Source organism: Pinus tabuliformis, chromosome 3_2 (assembly GCF_031772625.1).
Source record: "Pinus tabuliformis cultivar Carrire ecotype Pingquan chromosome 3_2, CPIR1, whole genome shotgun sequence".
In the NCBI taxonomy this organism is placed as follows: Eukaryota; Viridiplantae; Streptophyta; class Pinopsida; order Pinales; family Pinaceae; genus Pinus; species Pinus tabuliformis.
The window spans coordinates 376,439,568-376,461,186 of NC_142302.1; the positions used below are offsets into that span (position 1 = coordinate 376,439,568).

The 21,619-nt window shown below is 40.7% G+C and overlaps 1 protein-coding gene across 4 annotated transcripts in view; it reads right to left on the reverse strand.

Annotated features, from left to right (window-relative positions):
* Window positions 1–21,619, reverse strand: part of LOC149180987 (uncharacterized) — a 335,201-nt gene that overhangs the window by 220,205 nt on the left and 93,377 nt on the right. For all 4 annotated transcript variants that reach the window (XR_016256981.1, XM_089416394.1, XM_089416395.1 and 1 more), the window contains exon 4: window positions 20,746–20,817. Coding sequence is in view for 3 of the 4 variants with exons in the window: in XM_089416394.1 (XP_089272520.1) it covers window positions 20,746–20,817 (72 nt within the window). In the remaining variant the exon portion in view is untranslated. The remainder of the gene's footprint in view (window positions 1–20,745; window positions 20,818–21,619) is intronic.

A 21,619-nucleotide genomic window follows, 5' to 3' on the forward strand; every position in this document is an offset into this window, starting at 1 on the left:
AGAGGTAGTGATGGTTAAACATCACATTTGCATTCTCTTCATCATGTGTCATGCACTTGACCAAGACGAACGGCCATAAGTCTAAGTGAAGGCCATGAAGAGAGAATGGAGGAATATTGGATAAGCATTTGTGGTTTCCTTAAGGATAGATAATCCAAGAAAGGAAAGGTACCAACACTCTTTGAGGATAAGACAAGTATCCAAGATAAGAGTGGTCGAAGAGGACCGATATTCTTTCAGGATTAAGGATTAAAAATCCAACAACAGTCCTAAAAGGACATACCTAGTGAACATCCGGATGGGGTATGTGCCTTAGAGGTAGTGCAGTATCTCACATAAAGCCTCCCACCAGAATGCTCTCGAATAAAGTTGAGCTTGTCTAGTTAGGCCTCAAAGACAGTGTTGGTTATAATGTCGATGCTTACAGTTGGCTTATCAATTTGACGCTTCTTATGAGAACTCTTCAATTTGATAACGATGTTATATTGGTTACACAATTATGAAGACCTCCCTAGTTAAGAGGGAGTGTTGGAAAGTGCAACTAGTTTTGATCTTCATAATTGTTATTGTACTCATTTCAATGTGTATATCTTATGTAATAAACAAAAGAAGAAAGAAAAGTTATTATTTTAAAGCATGGGTTTCACGCTTCTTGTTGATGGTCTTCTAGGTAAAAGCATGTTCTTCAAGCTTCTAGTGTTTGTTAGATCATAGGATTTATTGTCATGGGTCAAGAGAGTCAACATCATGATTATAAGACACTTCTAGGCAAGATGTACCTTGTAAAAGAATTTATTTTGAGTCTAGAAAGTCCTGGAAACCTCAAAAGTACAAGTCGGCACTTGCAATTACAAGTCAACCGAAAAGAGGGAATTCAACCTCTTGGAAGGGCTATAAATACAAACAGATTCGACCTCATTAGCCACTCATTTGATCTCTCTCATAAGAAGTTCAACCTAAAACTGGGAGCCAAAAGAAAGGAAGAGTGAAGGTTTAGAACGAAAGAAGAATTCAAGAAGAAGAAAGAAAGTTTGTTTTTGGACTCTATCTCTCTCAAGCGTGCGAAGATTAGGATTTTTGCAGCTTCAAGGCAGGTCCGAAACTGCAGGTTTGAATTGCAAAAGATCAAGCTGATGGATCAAAGTTGCTAGAGGAAGCGAATATTCTGATTTGACTTCGTTGACCTTGGAAGACATTATCTTGCTCAAAGGAGGATCTCTTGAAGAATTGTCTTCTGCCAGAACTGGGGTTTATGCCATAGCTACAAGGTTGAAGTTGCAGGTCAAGGTTGCAGGGTCGAAGCTGGGATAGAATTTGTAGCTGGAAGTTAGCTGACGCAGGATTGAGCCTTATTGATTTGATCCTAATGGAAGGGCTTCTTGAAGGGTTGACCTGGTACTTGTAGGAGGACTTGGTCTAGGGTTTGGGTCTTGATTGTCTCATTTGAAGCAAATTGTATAAAAAGAGGAGATTTTTTGGGCTTTCCCCTTTGAGAGGCTTTTCCCTAGCCTGGATCCTAATTTTTGTGTTCATTGTCTATACTATTTTTCTCTTGATAATTGTTTGATGAAAAAGATCTAACAAAGAAAACACAAGAAGCTAAATAAAGTTCACAAACAATTATTAAGATGAAAATATGAATTAATAACTGCCATATTGGATTTTCCAACATTCAAGACCCCTTCTTCTTGATTATTTTCAATGGAGGGGATCCCACCCTAGCTAATCCCCTTATCTAGTTTTGATGCATTTGATCCCACCCTACCTAGACACCTATTTTCCTTGTACTAGCACAACATATTTTTTGAAGCAATTGTGGTCTTATTTTGGCACATTGAGACGTCCTATGTTCAATTGGAAGGTTTGGCATGTGTCTTGTTTTGGACAGTGAGTTGATTTGCAGTTTGTGAAGAATATTCTAAGGATGTTAAGGACAGTAGAGGATCTACGAATTATCCTCTCTTCTACTTATTTTGTGGACTGGTCAATATGTAGAAGCCATTCCTAGGGTATCGAGACCCATCCTAAGGACAAGGAGGCACAAGGGAAGTAATTGTTCTAGCACAGGAATTGATCCACAGTCCGATCCAGGCATCATATTTGTTGAAATATGTAGCTAGGTTTGGTCTTCATAATGGCATGTGTAATCATGATTTTATGTAATTGATGTAAAGAAGAAAAATACAATTATTTTTGCAATGCTTGAGACATGGGTTTCTTGCTCAAGGAATTTTATTTTTATAGATCAAACTCCCATTGTGGGATCTTAGGATTGGTCATTGGGTCATAAAGTCAATTGAGTCTTTGTCATGTATTGAAGACCCATTTGAGCATGTTACATATTGTAAGAAATTTATTTGAGTCAAAAGGATGGTCAAAGAAACCCCTCCAAGACGAAATACTCAAGCTCCAAGTCAAGTCGGCCCATATGCATCATCAAGTCGGCTTGCAAGTGAAGTCTGCCAATTTTGAAGCCCAGCAATGCCTATATAAAGGACTCAACCTCTCTCTCGAGGACACACTTGGAAGCAACCTAGAAGTTCGATCTTGAGATAAGAAAGAACCTAATATCCAACAAAGAAGAAGGGAGGAAGTGTGAAAATATTTTTGATCTGTTTTAGGGCAAAATTCCTTCACACGTGTGAAGTCTAGGGCATCTCACTGCAACAAGAAGACCGAAAATTACAGTCACTCTAAGAGGACCGAATTTGGGTGACAAAAATTTGATATTGCAGGCCGAGTTACTGAAGAGGAAGTATCTTTCCAAGCAAAGAGGAAAAGAGGACATATTCTCCATATTCTCTCTCACACGTGTGGCCTATGGTTTCTGTAGTAAGGCCGAGGTACAGTCAAGAACCTACAAGTCCGAAAGGAAGGTAGAAGGAGCAATTGTTGCCATTGGAAAGCAGGTTTGACCAAAGTTGACATTGTGAAAGGAAAGCACATCTTGGAGAAGGATTTGACTTGGTCTTGGAGGGGTTGTTGCTCAAGGGTCTAGGTCTTGAAATTCATCAAATTGAAGATTCTATAAGAAGAATTCTGTGGGTTTTCCTCAGAAAGTTAGAGAGGTTTTGGCCCTCGCTAATAGCTTACATCTTGTGTTCTTTGTCTCATTGTTATTTATGATTTGGTAGTTGTTTGATGATAGAAAACATTAATATAATCAAATAGAAGAAAGAAGCTAATAAAGAATAAGTAAAATTACATCACAGATAGTTATCATTGCAAGAGAAATCACCTATATTGTTGCCTCTAGTTTTCTCAACATGGTATGAGAGCTAAGGTAACAAGTCAATAAAGGGCACACTGCAGCTAAAATAAAGGACACTCAAGCACTCAAGGACCAAAGTTCTAGAAGGGTATCAAAGCATCAAGTTTGAGCCGGGAGACCCAGCGCAGTGGCAGAAAGGAGCAGACCTGACCTACGTAGTGCCTAATCATCTTTCTCAGTCAGGAAGGATTGACGCCCGTGGCTAGGAGGTGCGGATTTTGCTAGTGTCGGGATTGCGCAAAGCCTAGAAGCTTTAACCTTCCTTTTGCTGAGGCATAGGAGGTTGTGGGTAAGTTGCGGAGTGAAGCTGGTGGGGTACTGTGGTCAGAACAGTACCTAACAGGGCAAGACCAAGGAGGAGGGAGTTGCTGTCAAGGATTTCTAGCCAAGAAATCCGGATCAGTAGTGCAGCTGCACTCATGATCGGAGTGGGGGCATCTTGACATTGGCAGAGGGGTTTCCAGGAAGGAAATCGAGGCTCAGAGGGAGTCACACCGAGAACTTCCAGAAGGGAAGTAGAGGAGCAGCGAAATGACAGTGAACGGGGTAAGAGACCAGGACAGACTAGACAGAGCCTCAAACTTCGTAGTCTGGAAGGCCAGGATCTTGTTCGTTCTAGACAAGAATCGTCTCAAGGACTTCGCCTTGAAAACGATAGCGATCCCAGTTGACCTGATTGAGAAAAATAAGTACAAGGAGGCAATGGCAAGGGCCAAGAGCATCATCCTTGACAGGGTCAAGGACCATGTAGTAACACATACTATCGAATAGCACACAGCAAATGCGATGTGGGAGGCCCTGACGAAATTGTATCAGCATACTTCCGTGCAGAGGAAGATGCTACTAGAAAATCAGTTGTATTCATATCAGATGCAGAAAGGAGAATAGATCGACATCTTCCTCGGTCGATTGAAGGAGATCCGGGATCAGCTGACTTCCATAGGGACCATGCCGGATCAGGAATTAATGGTGAGGACCGCATTGAACGTTGTCTCATATAACTAGGAGGTATTTGTCCAGAGCATACTAGACAGATCGACCCTTCCAGATTGGGAGGAACTGTGGGCGGCTCTTCGTCAGGAAGAGACTAGAAGGCTAACCAAGGCAGGAAGTAGCGGCAAGGGAACCAGAATCAAGGAGGAGGAAGAGGAGGATGCTGCCCTAGCATCTGAGGAAAAGCAAGAGAAACGAAAGAAGAAGGACCTCTCCAAGGTCAAATGCTTCCACTGTGGGGAACTGGGTCATTATGTGAGCCAGTGTCCTTGGAAGAAGAGCAAGGGAGAGGCTTCCGAGACCAAGGCTGCGCCAACAAGGGCGGAGAAGGAAGTGGAGACAAATGATGATTGTGCCATGATTGCTCACACGCCACTTGAGAGGAAGTGGGGAGACAACGAGCTGTAGTCAGATGGACTACAGACGATGAGGGGCAGGATCCTCGAGGTACCCAACCTCTTGGATTATACCTTGCTAAAGGAGCCCTGAAGATGAGTAGCAGAACTAACGGAGATGTCAGAGTTGGGAGATCAGTTACTTAATTCTCAGTAACTGAGTTGCAGTGCAGCAGTTAGCAGCGGCAGTGCTATGGGCAACGCGATGCAGCATGATGAAAGGGATTACAGTGCAAATGCAGCAGTGGCAGTGGCAGGGCCATGGGCAGCAGCATGGATGCAGAGGGAGTTGTTGTATAGATGCAGTAGTGGCAGTGGCAGGGCCATGGGTAGCAGTACATGATGCAGCGATATAGAGGATGTTGGGCAGCAGGCCTAGCATCAGCACAAGGACCGATGTCGAATGATCAGGGTGATGCCCAGTGAGGAGTATTACTAGAGCACAGTCCTCGCTAAGAGGGAGTGTTGATTTGGGGTAGCATTGATGTGCGCTAGCCACGAAAATCAGTGGAGAAGCTAAAGCACATGAGATCTCCAATACCCAGAAATGGTTTGGGCAGATTCTAAACAGTTTGGGAGATATTAAAATAATTAATGTTTTTAATGGAGTCCCTAAGTCTAAACTTAGGGAAAATAAAATATTAATGTGAATTAATATAAAACTATGTTAGAAGGATCCAAAATTCATGGATCAAGCCAGAGTTAATCTTAGCCGTTGATTAGGGACTTAATCTCGATCGTTGAATTGTCAACGAGAAAAGTATAAGAGAAGGCTTGAGGGTCACTTGGAGAACACACCGAGTTGATCAAGAATTCGATTTTTTGGGGCAAGGCTTGCTGAGGAAATCGAAGGAGTGATCAGAGTTGCAGCTGAGGGGCAGTGAATACAGAAGCAGAGAGGCAGAGAGGGTATCGGGAGCATCAGTGCAGAAGCCGAGAGAGAGGGACGCAGAGCCAGCTAGAGGCCATACAGAGCTAGTCAGGGCCCACGCAGAGGCAGCCAGGAGCTGCGCAATGCCAGAGAGAGCCAGTGTGGGTGACACAGAGGCTCTAGAAGCTGACGCAATGCCTCCAGAGGCTAATGCAGGGCGAGTTGGGGTGATGCTGGACCAAAGAGGCTAACATAGTCCCTAGAGGCAGAGGCTGGAGATTTCGTGGGGCAGATTGGAGCTGAGAGCTCTGGGATTGTTCATCCAAGGTTTTTAGCTGGAATATCTATCTCCGACTAAGAGGTACTACTGTCGAGATCATTCTCTGTTGGGTAAGCCGGTTTGGCACCCAGATTGTATTATGAAACTGCTTAATAATAAAACCCTCAGATAGCTGCACCAGTTTTCCCGCATTGGGTTTTTCCAGGGACATTAGTCCAAAAATAACGGTGTCACTTGTGTGCTTGTTTTTCCTTCAGTTGATGCTCTGTATGTGTTGAGATTGTACTTGTATTTATTTTCAGTATTTACATGGTAAATAACTTGTTAATTAACAGAACAAGTAGGAAGAAATAAATCAAAAAGTACAGGAAGGATTTCTAACAATTAGACTTAGAAATTCCAACAAAATATAAAGTAATAAATCAAATATGCACACATATACACGGTTTTTAACAAAATTGTACAATATTGTACAATCCCAATCTTAGTTATATTAAGCCAAATCTGAATAATACCACAGTCTATGGTATACAGCATACAATGACAAACTTCGTTGCGCAACTTCAACGCCGTCTCTTGTCTTGTCGGTCCTTCGCTTCCATACTTCTCACTAGCAGTGCCTTAGTCCATCAAGGCCACAACACATCGAGACTCCAAGAGGGCTGCCACCTAACAATGTTGCAAGTCACTTATGCCGCATGTACACGGGTTCATCAAACTGCTCTCTAGGTTGGCCAATACCTGAGCTCCAATCTGCCTTCTAGTAGCCTCTTTCATCCATCAAAGAGCCACTCATAAGGCTGCAATACTTCACCCAATCACGCACCAACAATGTCCTTGACTGTTGCTCTAGGTCTACTTTGGGTAGCCAACACACTGCCCTCTAATCAGAACAATGGCACCCAATCACGTCACTGTCAATTGTGCTCCTAGGAAGAATATTCCCCACCACAGAAGATCCTCCACATAGCACCAACATGTTGCTTCAATCACAATCCAAACTGGTCACTTCTTGACCCAACACTCCTCCACAAAACATTGTTATCATGTTTGCATACTCATGTTTGTGACAGTCCTGGTTAGGGCACTTGATGCAGCCCTTAACTCCTTTGGCAGACCCCAAACAGCCCTCTAATCAACTGTGGCATAACCTTCAGGGACTCCTTGCTGCATTGTTATCTAGGGCATACACCAGCCCCTTAACATGCCCTACGCAAGCCCCTGCGGCCTAGCACACAGCAGTCTTATAGCAAAGAGTCCAACAAAACAATGCCCAAAAAAGCCTAAACAGCAGTGTATTGCCTCCTAGCTCCTCGGCCTTGTAGCCCAGCACCTCCGCCCAAGAACAGCCCCTCGGACCTGTCTTTTTAGCCTTCAACCAACCCTTAGACAGTCCGCAATCATGCCCAAAACTTCGGCCTTCAAACTGACCTCTCCCACGTTGCTCCTCAACCTCCACTTCAGACTTATCCCCATGTTGTCCTTGACCCTTTCTTATTGCGGCTAGGGCATCCGAATTTCATAGCTATCTTGGATGAATGTTGCACAAGATGGATGATCTAAAACAATACCTCCACCCTCTTTTTATAGCCTAAAGAGGGGCTCCAACAAATTAGTGAAGATACCCTTCTATTGGAGTGATTTACATCAAGACTACATGACTTGAAAACAAATAACTAATTTGTCAACTTCAAAAATTTATTTCTCCACTTCTACAACTCGGAATTCGACAATTCTAGAAGTGTTAGATTCGTCTTTCCGCCCTCTATCGTCTCATGCCATCACATGTAGAAATGTGCCTCTATAATTGTGCCAAACACGATTGGGTGCAAAACCTCGTCCTTGGGTTCCAAGCCCACAAGTGACCCTTGTGTTGCTTTGGCCTCCAAACCATGAACCCTAGGGCTTGGAGTACCTCCCAAGCTACACAAATCAACAATTATCCCTTGAAAATTTCATTCAAAATTACATGGCCCATACATTGAAAGATGCTATATAGAGACAAAATTCCATAATTTAAGAAGTAAATGCATGCAGCAATTAGCCCTAAAAATAGCGAAATTCCCAATCCAATGTATATGACAAAGTAAAATAAGAATAGCATTCAAAGCATGTACTTACATGTAATAAAACATATCTAACCATCAACAATTTGACAATAGAGAAGCTCCAAGATAAGATAAACCAAATCAAAACATCAAAATTCATCCATGCTCCAATTCATCCTCCAAGAAAAAGTGTGAAATTCTCAAGAGAGAGAAGAGATCCAGTCCAAAGTGATGATGAGAAAATGAACTCATCTCAATTATGCTTCTTCCTTCTCTTCTGACGTCTTTCTGCCCAGCAAAACAACCTACAGAAAAGACTGCATCCTACCAGCTTCTCCTCACGTTGAGGCTTCAGCGTTGCTACCTCTGCCCCGGAAAAATTTCAAACTGGGAGTCCTTCCTCTCTGTCGACTCACTCAAAGAGAGACTGCCTCAAAAATTAGCCCTCCAACTAGGACTGCGCAAACCCTCTAGGGTTTCGAACTACTGCCTCCTACATCTTTTTTAATCTCCCTCTTTTGCTCAACACTGGATTCTCTGGCACTGTTCTTGCTTCACCTGCACTCCTCTGATACCATGTGAAAATTCCTAAACCGGAATCCCTACTGCAGCAACTGATGACATTTCTACTATTTGTTAAATTCAATTAAACAAATTACTTGCAGTTTCATACGACAAATATCGAAATACATACACCGTTATTTTTGGACAAATGTCCCCGGAAAAACCCAATATGGAAAACCGGTGCAACAGATCTAAGGGTTTATTATTGATAAGCAGTAGCGAATTCTGAATACATCTCTGAATAACTCATGTGTTATTCAGTTACAGAGAGAGAAATAATGGCAGAAAGATTTGTGAGATTACCTCACAAAATCACTAAGAAAAATATCGGCTGATCTGGACACTGGATGAGGTGCCTCTAGCAGGCCTTGCGCTGCCTCTGCGCAGTCCTCACACCCCTCTAGGCACTGCGTCACCCAACCAGTTGATCGATTTGCTGTGTGCAGTCACTACTCTTAGCCTCCCGGTCTCACACCTCGGCTCCTAGCTTCTAAAATTGACTCTGCTGCAAAATTTCGGACTCTCACCCTCTACGCAGCCTCTGCATGGTCCTGCGTCAGCCTCAGTGTGAGAGCTGCTAGATCACTCTCTGCCTCTCTCTATTGATGATTCTCCAGCTGAGAAAATCGCTTTGACTCCAGATGCTATCCCTGCCCCAAAACTGCAATAAATCTACTCGATTAGAATTTCCTCTTGAGAACCTCTCACTTCATAAATTCGATCTCTTGATCTCTCGGTGTGTTTTTCCAAATGACCCTCAAGCTTTCTTAAATAATCTTCTCATTGACATTCAATGGCCCAGATTAAAAGCTAATCAATGGCTAAGATCATTTTAGCTTGATCCTCGTCTTCTTCTAAAGTTACACCCACAATTAGATTAATACCCATTAATATTTTTAATTTCCTAAGTTTAGACTTAGGGACCCATTAAAAAATATTAATTATTTTAATACAATTGTTTCTGGGTGGAATTTCCCAAAATTATTTCTGGGTTCTTTGGAATGCATGTGCCTAAGCCTCCCTGCAAAATTTGAGACTTAGAGCACATCCAATGCTACCAGAAATCAACATACATAAGCCCCAAAAATAAAATAATGTGCTAATTACCTAACTTTTGGTGACAAGCCCACCAAACTAGCTCACAAATGAGACAGTAAGCCTCTTAAGAGGTCAAATGATAAATAATACATGTCGTAAGGCCCTCCAAGGCGCCTGATGAACTCCATAGGTGCCATAATGAAGAATAGGGCCCTCAAAAGTGATGGAAAAGGGGTTGGCCCTTTGTTCTCTAAACAATAAACATGTGGTGCTCCCAGTGGGTGTGTCGGTACAATAATAACCTCATGGGTCTCCAAATGAGTCGAAGATGCCTGTAGATCAGTTGTAAGGGCTCCGATGATGGTGTAGGTGATGCCACATCATCCTACAAATCCTAGGTCACCTGCCAAGTGCATGGTACATTTGTGGGGTTGGTTGGACAAAGGTGAATCAGGTGCATCTTCCTCGCCCAATAGGTGAATCTCAAGCAATCTTTGAACACCCTCGGGGATCCATGGAGTGTTGTCTACTGATGTGGAGGCCCATGGCTCTCGACGCACACCCTACATGTGCCAATGTAGCCCTCTAGAGGGTTAGGACTCCGTATAGGGAGGCAAAACCCAAGATGGAGACCATCTGCAATCTTGCATAAGATCCAATGCATCCCCAAGCCCTCTAGTACAACAAGTCATTAGAGAAATAGAGTAAATGAGCTTACCAACCATGGACCATAGGTGGGGACTTCATAATGTCCTACCCTTCCACAATGGGCTTCGGGATGTGCCAATGTCTCCCAAGCTCCAAATGGGGTTAACCAAGTATCCTATTAGGTGGTTTCTACTTCTAAAGGGGATACTATGTTCAAGGTACATCGTTTAAAAGGTGGTTGTATGTGATAGAGAGGTGAATGAAGTAGGGGATGAGAAGGGGCAGCCCTGGGCCACATGCTGGGGTACAAGGGTAGCTAATAAAAGGGAAGACCACACACGGGTATATAATGTATAGGAGGGAGCAATCGTGGTACATGAGGTGCCCTCACCTTGATTTTTCCATCCTTCTTTATATGCCTTTTGCCTTTTTATGATTTTTCTTTGATTAACTACTCAGGGCTTAAGATGTAAGAGCATGATGTGTGAGATGTAGCAGTGGATAGCCCCCTTTAAGGTAGGGCGGTTCATTGCCCACCAGGGGTTGGGCAATCATGGGTTCCTATATGGTGAAGGAGGCTCATAGAACCTGTAGGAACCAGGGTGATGGCCATGATGATGAGGTAGAGCTCATGTATTAGCTTTTGACCACGTGCTAAATGTGTTTGTCCGGGCCATCCTTCGCATTTTGTGGTACATTTTCCTGTTGAATGTGGCCAATTATACTGTTACTTTTCTTTTTAACTGCATCAACCTCTGAGGCGTCACTCCAAGCCTGACCCAAGGTGTTGGCAAGGGGAAGGGGAGAGCTAGCCCTCTGTGGACTTAGTGGAGGAATGTGGACCCAGCTGGGAGAAATGATGAATGGGGTAATAATGAGTGGAAATGGGGCAATATATGCAAATGGGGAAGTAGGACCACGCGACCAAAATCAGGGTTTCCAGTGAAATACCATCCCTAAAGCCAAATGGTCAATAAAAGAGATCCCACGGGACTAGAATCCAAGGTTAACATCCAAAAGGAGTCTAGCGGACAAGAGCACAGACCTAGCCCACTCTTTCCGCTGAATCCCCCCACTAATCCATGCCCAGAAGTGTCCATGATAAGCAAACTACAATACTCAATCACCAAATGACAAGGCATACCTTTAGGTTTGGGAGGCCCACCTTCAAACATACGATCATGGCAGATAGGTGAGGGACCACATGGCTAGCTCAGGTGGCGGAGAAATGGAACAAGGAGCTAGTTGGTGGCTGCAAGGGGCTATTGGCTGTCGATTGAGGACCATCTTGGAGAAAAAAAATATCTCCTAGAGATATCACCCACAAAATGGTGGGTAACATGTTCCATTATTTTATTTAGTGAATCATGATAGCCATATCTTACAACATAAGACTTAGTAACTTGAAAAGAACTTATGTGAGGAAGACTATCTTAGTAATAGAGATCTCTTACTTCCTCTTTCTTGTACTTCTTCTTTTCAGCTTCCTCCCCTTCCTCGATGATGTGGGCTTCTTCTCTTCCTCTTTTGTTACTGTCCTTCTTTAGCTTAGGACAATCTCTCCTATAGTGCCCATATTCTTGACACCCATAGCATTGTATTTTAGCCATGTTCTTCTTCTTTTTTTGAGGACCAAACTTTCCAAATTGTCCCTTTATTTTATTGCAGCATAAGCTTGATTTTGCTCACCTGCTCCCACATCAGATTTGGCCTTTAGTCTAAATTCTTCAAACTTGCATAGTGACCATAGATCCTGGAATGGAGTAGCTTCTTTCTTCCCATCAATACTTGAAGTTACCCCACTCCTCTGGTAGTGCATTTAATACAACTGTAGTCATTTTTCTATCAGACATGACTTCTCCCAGTTCTTGTAGTTGATCCCAAATCACAGATATCCTAATAAAGTATGAGGTTATTCCATCTTCCCTTGACATCTTCAACTTGTAGAGTTCTTGCCTTAATGAGATGACTTCTTCAGTAGTGCTTACAAAATACACTTCTACCAGTTTGTCATAGATTTCTTTTGAAGTTTCGAGTTTAGATACATATGGGATGAGGGGATCCTTGATGGATTCTATGAGAATCCTTTGAGCCCTAACTTCCCCTTTCATATACTTGGCAAGAGCTTGAGCATCTTCCTTTCTTGGTTTAGTGATAGAACCTTTGACATGTTCCATAACCTCATTTTCAATGAGATTCAGATCTGTCATTTTCTTCCATGCAAGATAGTTTGAATCCCCAACCAATTTGTTGTTTTCCTTGCAAAAAGACATTTTGACAGATTCAGATGTGGACATAAATATACTTACTTGATAGGATGCTCCTTCTTCTTGTTGCTTCCTTGATGTTGATGATGATATAGAGGATAGAAAACTTCTCCTTGATGAAGGTAGTTTTCTTCAAGAATGATCCTTGATCCCACAGAGAGTGAGATGACACCGCCTTTTGATCTAGCTTCCTTTGGATGAATAGTCTTCAAAACACTTTAGCTTGAGTAGATGTAGGGTTTTAGCCTTTTTTTCTTGATGATGATCTCAATACTTCTTTGTAGACTTCTTTGATCAAGGGTTATGATGCTTCCTTTGACTTCAAGATGATCTTCGCTTTGATGCCTTCCTTGAGATTTGATCCTTGTGTCTCTTGATAAGATGCCCTTCCTTGACTTAGTCACCTTAGCTCAGATACCATGTTGAGAAATCTACGGCATAGCAAAAAAGTGATTTCTCTTCTATTAGTAACTGCTTGTGAATGATTTTTACTTCTTTAGATTAGGATCTTCTTTTACTTAGGTTATTAGTGTTCTTCTTCATCAAAAAGCTACTAATGCATAAACCATAAAGAGACAAGAGACATAGAATATAGGCTATCAGCCAGGGCCAAAACCTCTCCCACTTGAGAGGGAAAACCGATCAAATTCTTCTTCTTATAGAGATTCTAATTGACGAATACCAAGACCAATATCTAGACCCTTGACAGAATGACCACTCCCAGAGCAAGTCACAAATATCCTTCTTTGCTGCTTCTCCTTCTTACACAAGTCAACACAAGTCAAACTTCTTCCTTCACTGTACTTCTTGGCTACCCTGAAACTGCGGCCTCTTTTCCACAGATCAGCAGTTCGTATTACTGCAATTTCATACTCGTATCAAGTTTGGAGGTGCTTCTCTTCTTCACTCTAATTGGAGGCTTCTCTAGATGAACTCGGCTAGCTATAAAGCTGTCTTGGAGACCTTTAGATAACCTTCTTTTGGACTGTTATAATACCACTGCAGAAACCCTAGTTTTTCAGCCACATGTGTGAGATAACCAGCCCAAAAACAGTGCCAAATACTTCGATATTCCTCTTCCCTTCGTCGCTGATTAGTAAGCTGCCTTCTAGTTGACTTCGCACTCCCTTTTCTGATTCAAACTTCAACTGAATTGCAGTAGATAAGATGTCCGAAATTCTGTGTCAAAGATGAAACCCGAGCTGCCTATAAATAGTAGTTTGCCTCTGTAAATTAGCCAACATGTCACTTTGAGTAATTTATTTCATTTTGTAGCCGACTTGAAGGAGCTGTTTTGTGCTTGGTCTTGGAGGGCTTACATGCTGATTTAATGACTCATACAAAATGTAACATATCCAGAAGGGTCCTTCATACATGACATTGACTCAATTTGACTTTATGACCAATCCTACGGACTCACAGTGGGAGTCATACTAAAAATAAAAATTCCTTGCTCATGAAACCCATGAGAGAAGCATTACAATAATAAATTATTTTTCTTCTTTTCATCAATTACATAAAATCACAATTACATGTCATTATGAAGACCAAACCTAGTTACACTTTTCAACACTTTGGAGGGTTGATTTGGCACTTGTGGGAGTTCATCTTGCTGATCAGTATTTGTTTATATGATATTGTCAAAGATATGCTATTTTGATGTACAAATTGGATTGAATTGGGCAATCTCTTATAAGGAAATGTTGCCGGGTTTTTCCCCTTGGAGTGGGGTTTACCCAGGGTAATCTCAGTTTCTCTTGTTTCATTGCCTCACTGTTATTTCTACTGCTCTATTGTATTTAATGGTTGAAATTTTTCAAGTATAACTGCTTAATGATTGGAATGTTGTAAAGAAGTCAAATTGTATCATTGGAAGTAGTTATCAGTTTGAAAATTTGTTTCTAATCTTGTATGCTACTGGAAAATCAAAGTGGTTTCAGAGCCAAAGGGATGAAGAGCAGTCAGAAAGGTCATCCAAATTCTGTAGAATCCAAACTTAAGTCTTATATCATTATGAAAAGAAGTCCAAGTTTATATTTGTGCAAGATCTGAGCTTTCCCTGAAAGATTTTAAGTTCAAGAGGTTCGAGCTCCATCTCTATGAGCTCCACCTCTCTGTCGAATCCAAGTTACCCGTGATTGAAGCCAAGTCCTGAAAAATATTTAAAACAAGGTCTCTGTGGTATTGTTCAAGGCGAGTGCTAGTTATCTCTGTGCAAAATGCAAGTTATCACTATGGCAAGTACGAATTCCGTGACCTATGTTTACTTCATGATGATAATCTGAAAGATGATAATCCGAGTCTGAGGCATGAAGCGAATCAGTGACCACATACGAGCCTCTTTACCTCTGTAAAGTGACAAGTTTGAGTAAGAAATCAAGTCCGAACTTGTATGTCTCTGTGGAAGGAGTCAAGACCGAGCCACTTTATCTCTTTGGAAGGTGACAAGGTGGAGGCCTATGATCTCTGTACCCAAAAGTCTGAGAAGTCTTGAGCATAGTAATTATCTTGGCTTAGGCCGAAGGAGACCAAGACGTTGCATCTGAAGTCAACTGAGGATATTCTTATCTTTAATTGATTGATATGAGACCTCCACTTTGTTATGTTCAGTAACGCTGACCTATTGCTTTCAATCAAAGAGAGATGCTAATGCTCATAGTCAAGGAAGAATGCTTCTCAGAAATTGAATTCACTTAGTCTGCTACAAGGCCAAAAAAGTCCTCTAAGGAAAGGAACAAAGACCATGGAAGGTTATTGGTTCAGCCAAGTCAAAGCCAATGAAATTTGATTGCATTAACAGGTATGCGCTATTTCAAAAGTTTTGTTCTTTTAAGAATTTAAAGTGTATCTTCCCTCAATCCCTAGTTCAAGCAACTTAGGACAAGTCTGTGCTATAATTCATCTCAAGACAAAACATTTAAAGTCTCAAGTCCTTGTGAAGATTTCTAACAATAACTGAAGATTTTGTATGAAAAAAAGCATGCCTGCATACAAGTTATCCTGAGAAATGTTGATGAGCCAAAATGAACTTGTAATGCCAAGGTTTTTGTTACCTCCGGAATATCATGAAGTTCCTTTCGAATATTCAAAAATTGATGATGTAAAGGAAGGAAATTACTTGATGGTCCTGAACACTCTTCGCTACTTAAAGGAAGATGTATAATTTGCAAATCATGATGTGCTTCAGTCACTTGGATTGAAAGGCTCGAATGTAATTGGTAATAACTGAAGAAATGAGTCTGTGCAAAATTATGGCTAACAAGACTAAGTCAAAGTCTGGAGTACTAAACCTACTGCGATATGTCTTATGGAAGAATCCCATTATCACTTAATTCGAAGAAAGTCCTGTACTGAAATAAAATGAAGAATGAGTTACCAATCTTATGCTTCCCTGAAAATATTGCATTATAAGCAGGGCATTGAAGTTATCATGGACCTTTTATTACAAGAGGCCCTGGAAAGATGCATTGAATGTGCCATGTGATAAGAATGACTGAGTCCTAGATAAGAAGAAGGATCACTGTGAAAAAGGCTGAATCCATCTTCAGTCTCTCTCTTGACTAGGTCAATCATTTGCAGCAGGACAAAGACAAAATCAATATAAAATAAGTTCTTGAACAAATTGACATGTGTTGCTTCCATAAGTACTTGAATCTATTTCTTACATATTGAAGATATTGCTTCAACTACAATGATTATGAAAAGGCAGAGGTCCTTGATTGAGGGATGCCAATGATGGGATATGTAAAAGGCATTCTAGGGTATGGGTTAACTTGAAGAATTCTCTGTTCTATACATAGTAGAAGGTCATGAGATCTTGATGAAATGCACTGCAAGGAGCCAACCTGATATCTCCTTGGAGTCTCTGTACTGAAGAGAGGTTTGACTTGGCCAGAATACAATCTAAAGCTTGAGATTGAAGGAACTCACCAGATAAGTAAGAAATCCTTGAAGACAGACGTGAGGGAGTCCATGCTTTGATAAACTGATATGTCAAGGAGAAATGACATTAATAAATGGTGATGTTGTATTATGACATTTTGAAAAGATGCTCAGTCTTTGAAAGAAAAGTTCTTGGCCATTTCAGTAAAGAGAGGCCGAGTCCCTCTTCAGGATTAAAAAATATAGGTCACATTCAGATCTAGCAGATCTAAGACATTGGATTAAGTAAACTTACTGTGGCTAAGATCCAAGCCTCTTGATTTAATGTGTGTCTTACTGCTGATATGGATTCTTGCATACTGATATATTTATTGAAGAAGCTGAGCCACTTGGTTTGATGAAACCAAAGATGACTTTCATCGCATATGCAATCAAGTCTAGGGTTTTGGATATTTTAGATAACTAGGGTTAGTAAACCCTAGCAAGAAGAAAGGGTTTGGGTTTATGGACTTTTATCAGTCTAGGGTTTGAAGTTAAGAACCCTAGCTAGACATTTGTAAACCCTAACAAGCCTTGAACCCTACAATTGGATGTTTCCACCGAAAGTAGAATCTCTAGCCCTTGTAAGGAAGAAATGGCATGAAGATGATGGCATGGATAAAGTGCAAGATAGATCCAAGGAATCCAAAGATCAAGAGGGAGATGATGTTCTTCTCAACAGATAAGTATTTTATATCTCTTTCTTGTTTATTACTATTGTTGTTGCTTCTATTAGTCTCTTGTCTTTGTATATCTTGCTTGGTGGTGATTGTTCTTCCATGCCTTCCTAGTGAGGATTGCAGGTACATGATAAATGCTACCAGAGCTGTGGCAGCAGATGGAAAGAATGGAAGAACAAAGCAAAGATAGTGACAAGAAGACTCGTGTTGAGCCTTTGACTCGGGGGGAGCAGATTTTGTAGGGTTCTAGATTACTTAATCAGACAAAGAATGTAGGACCCTAAATTATATAATCAAATATCTATACTAAAGAAAATATGAAAGCTGCTTTAATTATTTAATCAGATAAAGAATGTAGGACTCCAAATTATATAATCAGGTATCTATACTAAACAAAATATGAACGCTGCATTAAGGTTTAACCAAGATTCATAACATCAAAATTCCTTAATTTGTTGTTGAACACCTACCTGGTTTCCCGTAGTTGAAGATACTTCGGAATTTGCTCCGGTCTCTCTCTCGCTACCAAAAGACCAAAACCTCCCAGCGAAACTGGGTACAACCTAGGTACTCAGTCCAGAATGCTTCTCAATTGATGCAATCTGTTCCCTCGTGCCCAAAAACTTCAAGAAGAAACAAGGCTCAGTCCTTACTGTCTATAATCTCTTGCTACAAATTTTCCTCCTCTCAACACTATGCTCCCCCAACAGCTGATCCTCCCCTTTCAGTCCTACTCCCTTCTCCTTTTATTTCTTAGGACCACCGCTCATTCATCCTTCATTGCCTTAGTTGTGTGCCCCCTGTCTAATACGTGGCTCCTCATAGTGAATTAAAGAGGTAGTCACATTTTATATTGACACTCATCACTTTATAAGGTTTTAGGTGATACCAAACTATATTACGTAGTCCTTTTGTTAATAAGCTTTATTTAATATTTTATTATGTTATACCTCTTTTAATGTTTAAACTTTAGTTAAGAGTTACTTCTTTTATAATAATATAACTCCCTTTTAAACTTTAATAATTTAATTTAGAACTTTTGGATAATGTTCTATGGTTAACTATTATGATGACGACACATACTAAAATACATATTCCAATATATTTTTGCAAGCTAGATATTTACTTAATATCTTCAACAATTATGTCTTTTATCCTATGCTTGGAATTTCTTCATAATTTAATACGGCTACTAGCGCAATGTAGGCGACGCATGCATATGTAGCTATCATATGCATGCATCGTATGCATGCTAATAATTCACATTTCGTTTGTACTGGTAGATGGGTCATTACAGATTTGATCTATGTTGAAACTCCAATTTCCACTCCCAACAAACAATTGCATTGTGAGTGTAATATTCCTAATTAGCCATGGCTAATTGGAATATTCGATTTTGCTCAATTTTGCCTTCTATAGTTATTTATAAATAAAAAGGTGAGGAAAAAGGGGACATAACTCACTTTTAGAATAAAGTCACTCCCTAGTAGCACAACGTTGTGACTTAAAGGGGAGCCAAGGGGGGCCAAAGGACCACGCAGAGATGGGGCCCACGCAGACACTTGGAGGGACTGCGCAGATGGAAAGGAACACGTGGCAAGAGAAGGATTACGTTGGAGGAGGTGGGCCTTGGGATTGAGAGAGGCCAACGCTATAAAGGAGAAAGGAGCCTCCTCATTTTGGCATTCGATTATGTGCATTTGAGTAGTCACTTTGACTTAGAGCACGCTGGTTGTTTAGCTTGTCTGCAGTACTATTTAGTGCATTGAGTGCCTCCGTTCGGAGATCTCACCCTTAGCCCCGGGGGGCTTCGAGTGCCTACTCAGGCAAGGTAGTTTTCAGCAGTCTTTTGCAGTAGGATTGATCTTTGGCGTTGTGGAGGAGCTGAGCATTTGAGGACTGCGCAGTCTTGAGAGAGAGGGACAGTTCTTTTGGTGGGAGTTCCGGATTGGGGTTTTGTGGAGGATTTGAGCTAGGAGATTGAGCAAGGGATCAGCTCTTGCATATTGGAGGATTTTGGCAGAGTTTCAGGCTGAGTTTTGGAGGATTCTACTCAGTGGCAGCGCAGAGCCTTGAGGGACAGCGTAGATCCCCAAGGGGGTGATTTTTGGAGGTTGGCTATTTCAGAAAAGCTTTCTGGGTTTTTCTGGGTTTCTTGAGTAGAGTCTGATTCCAGAGTTTCAGCATTTTCTGAGGAGGGGAACAGCTCCAAATCCTCATTTGATTTCCAGCAGTAGCAGCAGCACAGCAGTGCTCCAGCAGCTCGGACGCAGTTCAGAGAGAGGTCATTCCTTTGTTATTCTGAATGTATTTCTTCACTTGCCTTGCGCAAGTCGAGGTGCCATCTTTCTGATCACCTCCTATACTCATTCCGTTACTCAGTATAATAAAATGGCTTAGCATTTCTCTCTGCATTTCTTGAGTATCTGCTTATATTTCATGTTTACATTATTATATGTTGCACAACTATTATTTTTATCACTTTAAGCTTCCCGGTTACTATATCATTTGGACGTATTTGGTTGGAGTTTGCTTGGGTTTGAGGGATATCCCGGAAACGGGATATTACAGTGAGCAAGTGCCTGCATTACAAGTGATTTCTTGATGAACTATAAATAGAGATAAGGAACTAAAATCACTTAATTGCCATCAGCAATCACGGAAGAGATGGATTCATTAAAGACCAACATGCATAGAACCAAGGACGACCTTGATTATGGAAAGATAAGGAAGCAATGCTCAAAGACATTATGACATTCATTGAGAAGAACATGGGGAATATATGGACAAATATCAAGCAGCTAAAGGACCGGAAAGGAACTCTATAAAACTCCTTTGGGAAGCCATGTACCGTAACTTGCAAAAGTATGGGAGCATGTCCTAATATCCAATTACATCATTTTTATCCCATATGCTTTATTTCCTTGTCAAATGTCACATTAATTTTATAACTAGCCCAGCACCATTTACAAACTTAATTAACATTAGTTGTTACATTATCTTCAAGCCTCTCCAAAACTCCAATCACGACTTTCAACAAAGAATTGCAGTCTGAACAATTCTTCCTGAATTACAATGCATTTCTCTGATGAAGCATAAAGAGACCTGAAGAACCAGATTTGCTTAATCACCACCAGCAATCCTGGAAGAGAGAGATTCATTAAAGGCAAACATCCACAGAGCCAAAGAGAACCTCTGATTATGCAAAGATAAGAAAGCAGTGCTCAAATGTACTATGACATTCAGTGAGAAGGACATAGGGAAGATATGGGCAAACATTGAGCAGCTAAAGGATTCTGACAGAATCCCATAACAGTCCTTTGAAAAGCTATGTGCCATTGATACCAATACATAGAAGCACACAGACGACATGGCTGAAGTATGATGCAGACTCCTCTTCAAGCCTTTGACTTCGTACTGTTATTCTCTAGATCTCCCATCCACCCCATGTAGATATTGCGAGTACTTTCAATCTTTCTGAAATACATGCATTATTATCTACAAGGACCTTGTTCTCGCACTTGTGTATCCTTTTAAGTATAAGAACATGGGCTGACAAAAATTTTGAAACCTTGTCATTTTTATCATTATCTACTTGCTCGTATACGAAGCCATATTGTACTTTTTCATATTTTTAACATAAATTATAAATACTGGTATATATTTCATGAAGTAATACATAATGCACTTCTAAATAGAAACAGAATAAAATTATGAATCAAGGATCAATCCCTCAGATACTAAACAATGGTGAGCACATTATATTTACCGTTTTTCCATACAGTGTTTCTCCAGTAGGAACACCCAACATCCTCTCTTTGAATGCTTTCTCCATGCCTTTCTGCAGGACCCTTATCAGAGGTAAGAGACGTTTCTAGATTGTGAGGTTGGACGAAAATATAATAATGAACATCATAAACATAAACAAAATAACATATTTATAAACTAGTGGGAAAAGTAGAAATATTTCACAAGGGTCTATTGACCTTCACTACATACGGTTTTTTATCATTGATATATAAATGAAAAACGTTCTGTTCTAGAGAATTTGTTCACTTTTCGAACAATTTATATTGATCCCACGTCAATCTCTAACCTTTTCTTCTATAAAGGATGTTGGGTGAATGTTAGTATTGAGTCATTGTAAACCATCTCATTTGTAATTTTTTTGGCATTGTCATTAGGAGGTCCTGGATGGACTCAAGAAAGTAGCATCTTCGTCTAGCGTTCTCTCTATTCTTGAAATGTAAGCCACTTAGCGAAAAATATGATATAAATACTCAAAAGATGCATTAAGAAAACAGCTGTTATATCACCCTATCTTATCCTTGAAAGGAACTAATATAATGTGTGGCAAATAACTGCTACAATGATGCTTTGGCCAAAGCTTTTAATGAGGGTAACTAACAAACGGACCCTCTAAATTATAATAATGGCCCAATACATTATCAAGAAAAGAACATTATCTCCTGTTTAGAGAAATTGGACTCATGCATTTACTTGAGTTCAAAATTCAGAGGTATCCCTATTTAGCATTATATGGCCCTTTTCTATACGGCTATTTTCTCCTAAAAAACGCAGCCATCTGTTATACAAAATCATTAAAAGCACAAAATAGATGCATGGCAGGGTTTTTCTACCGT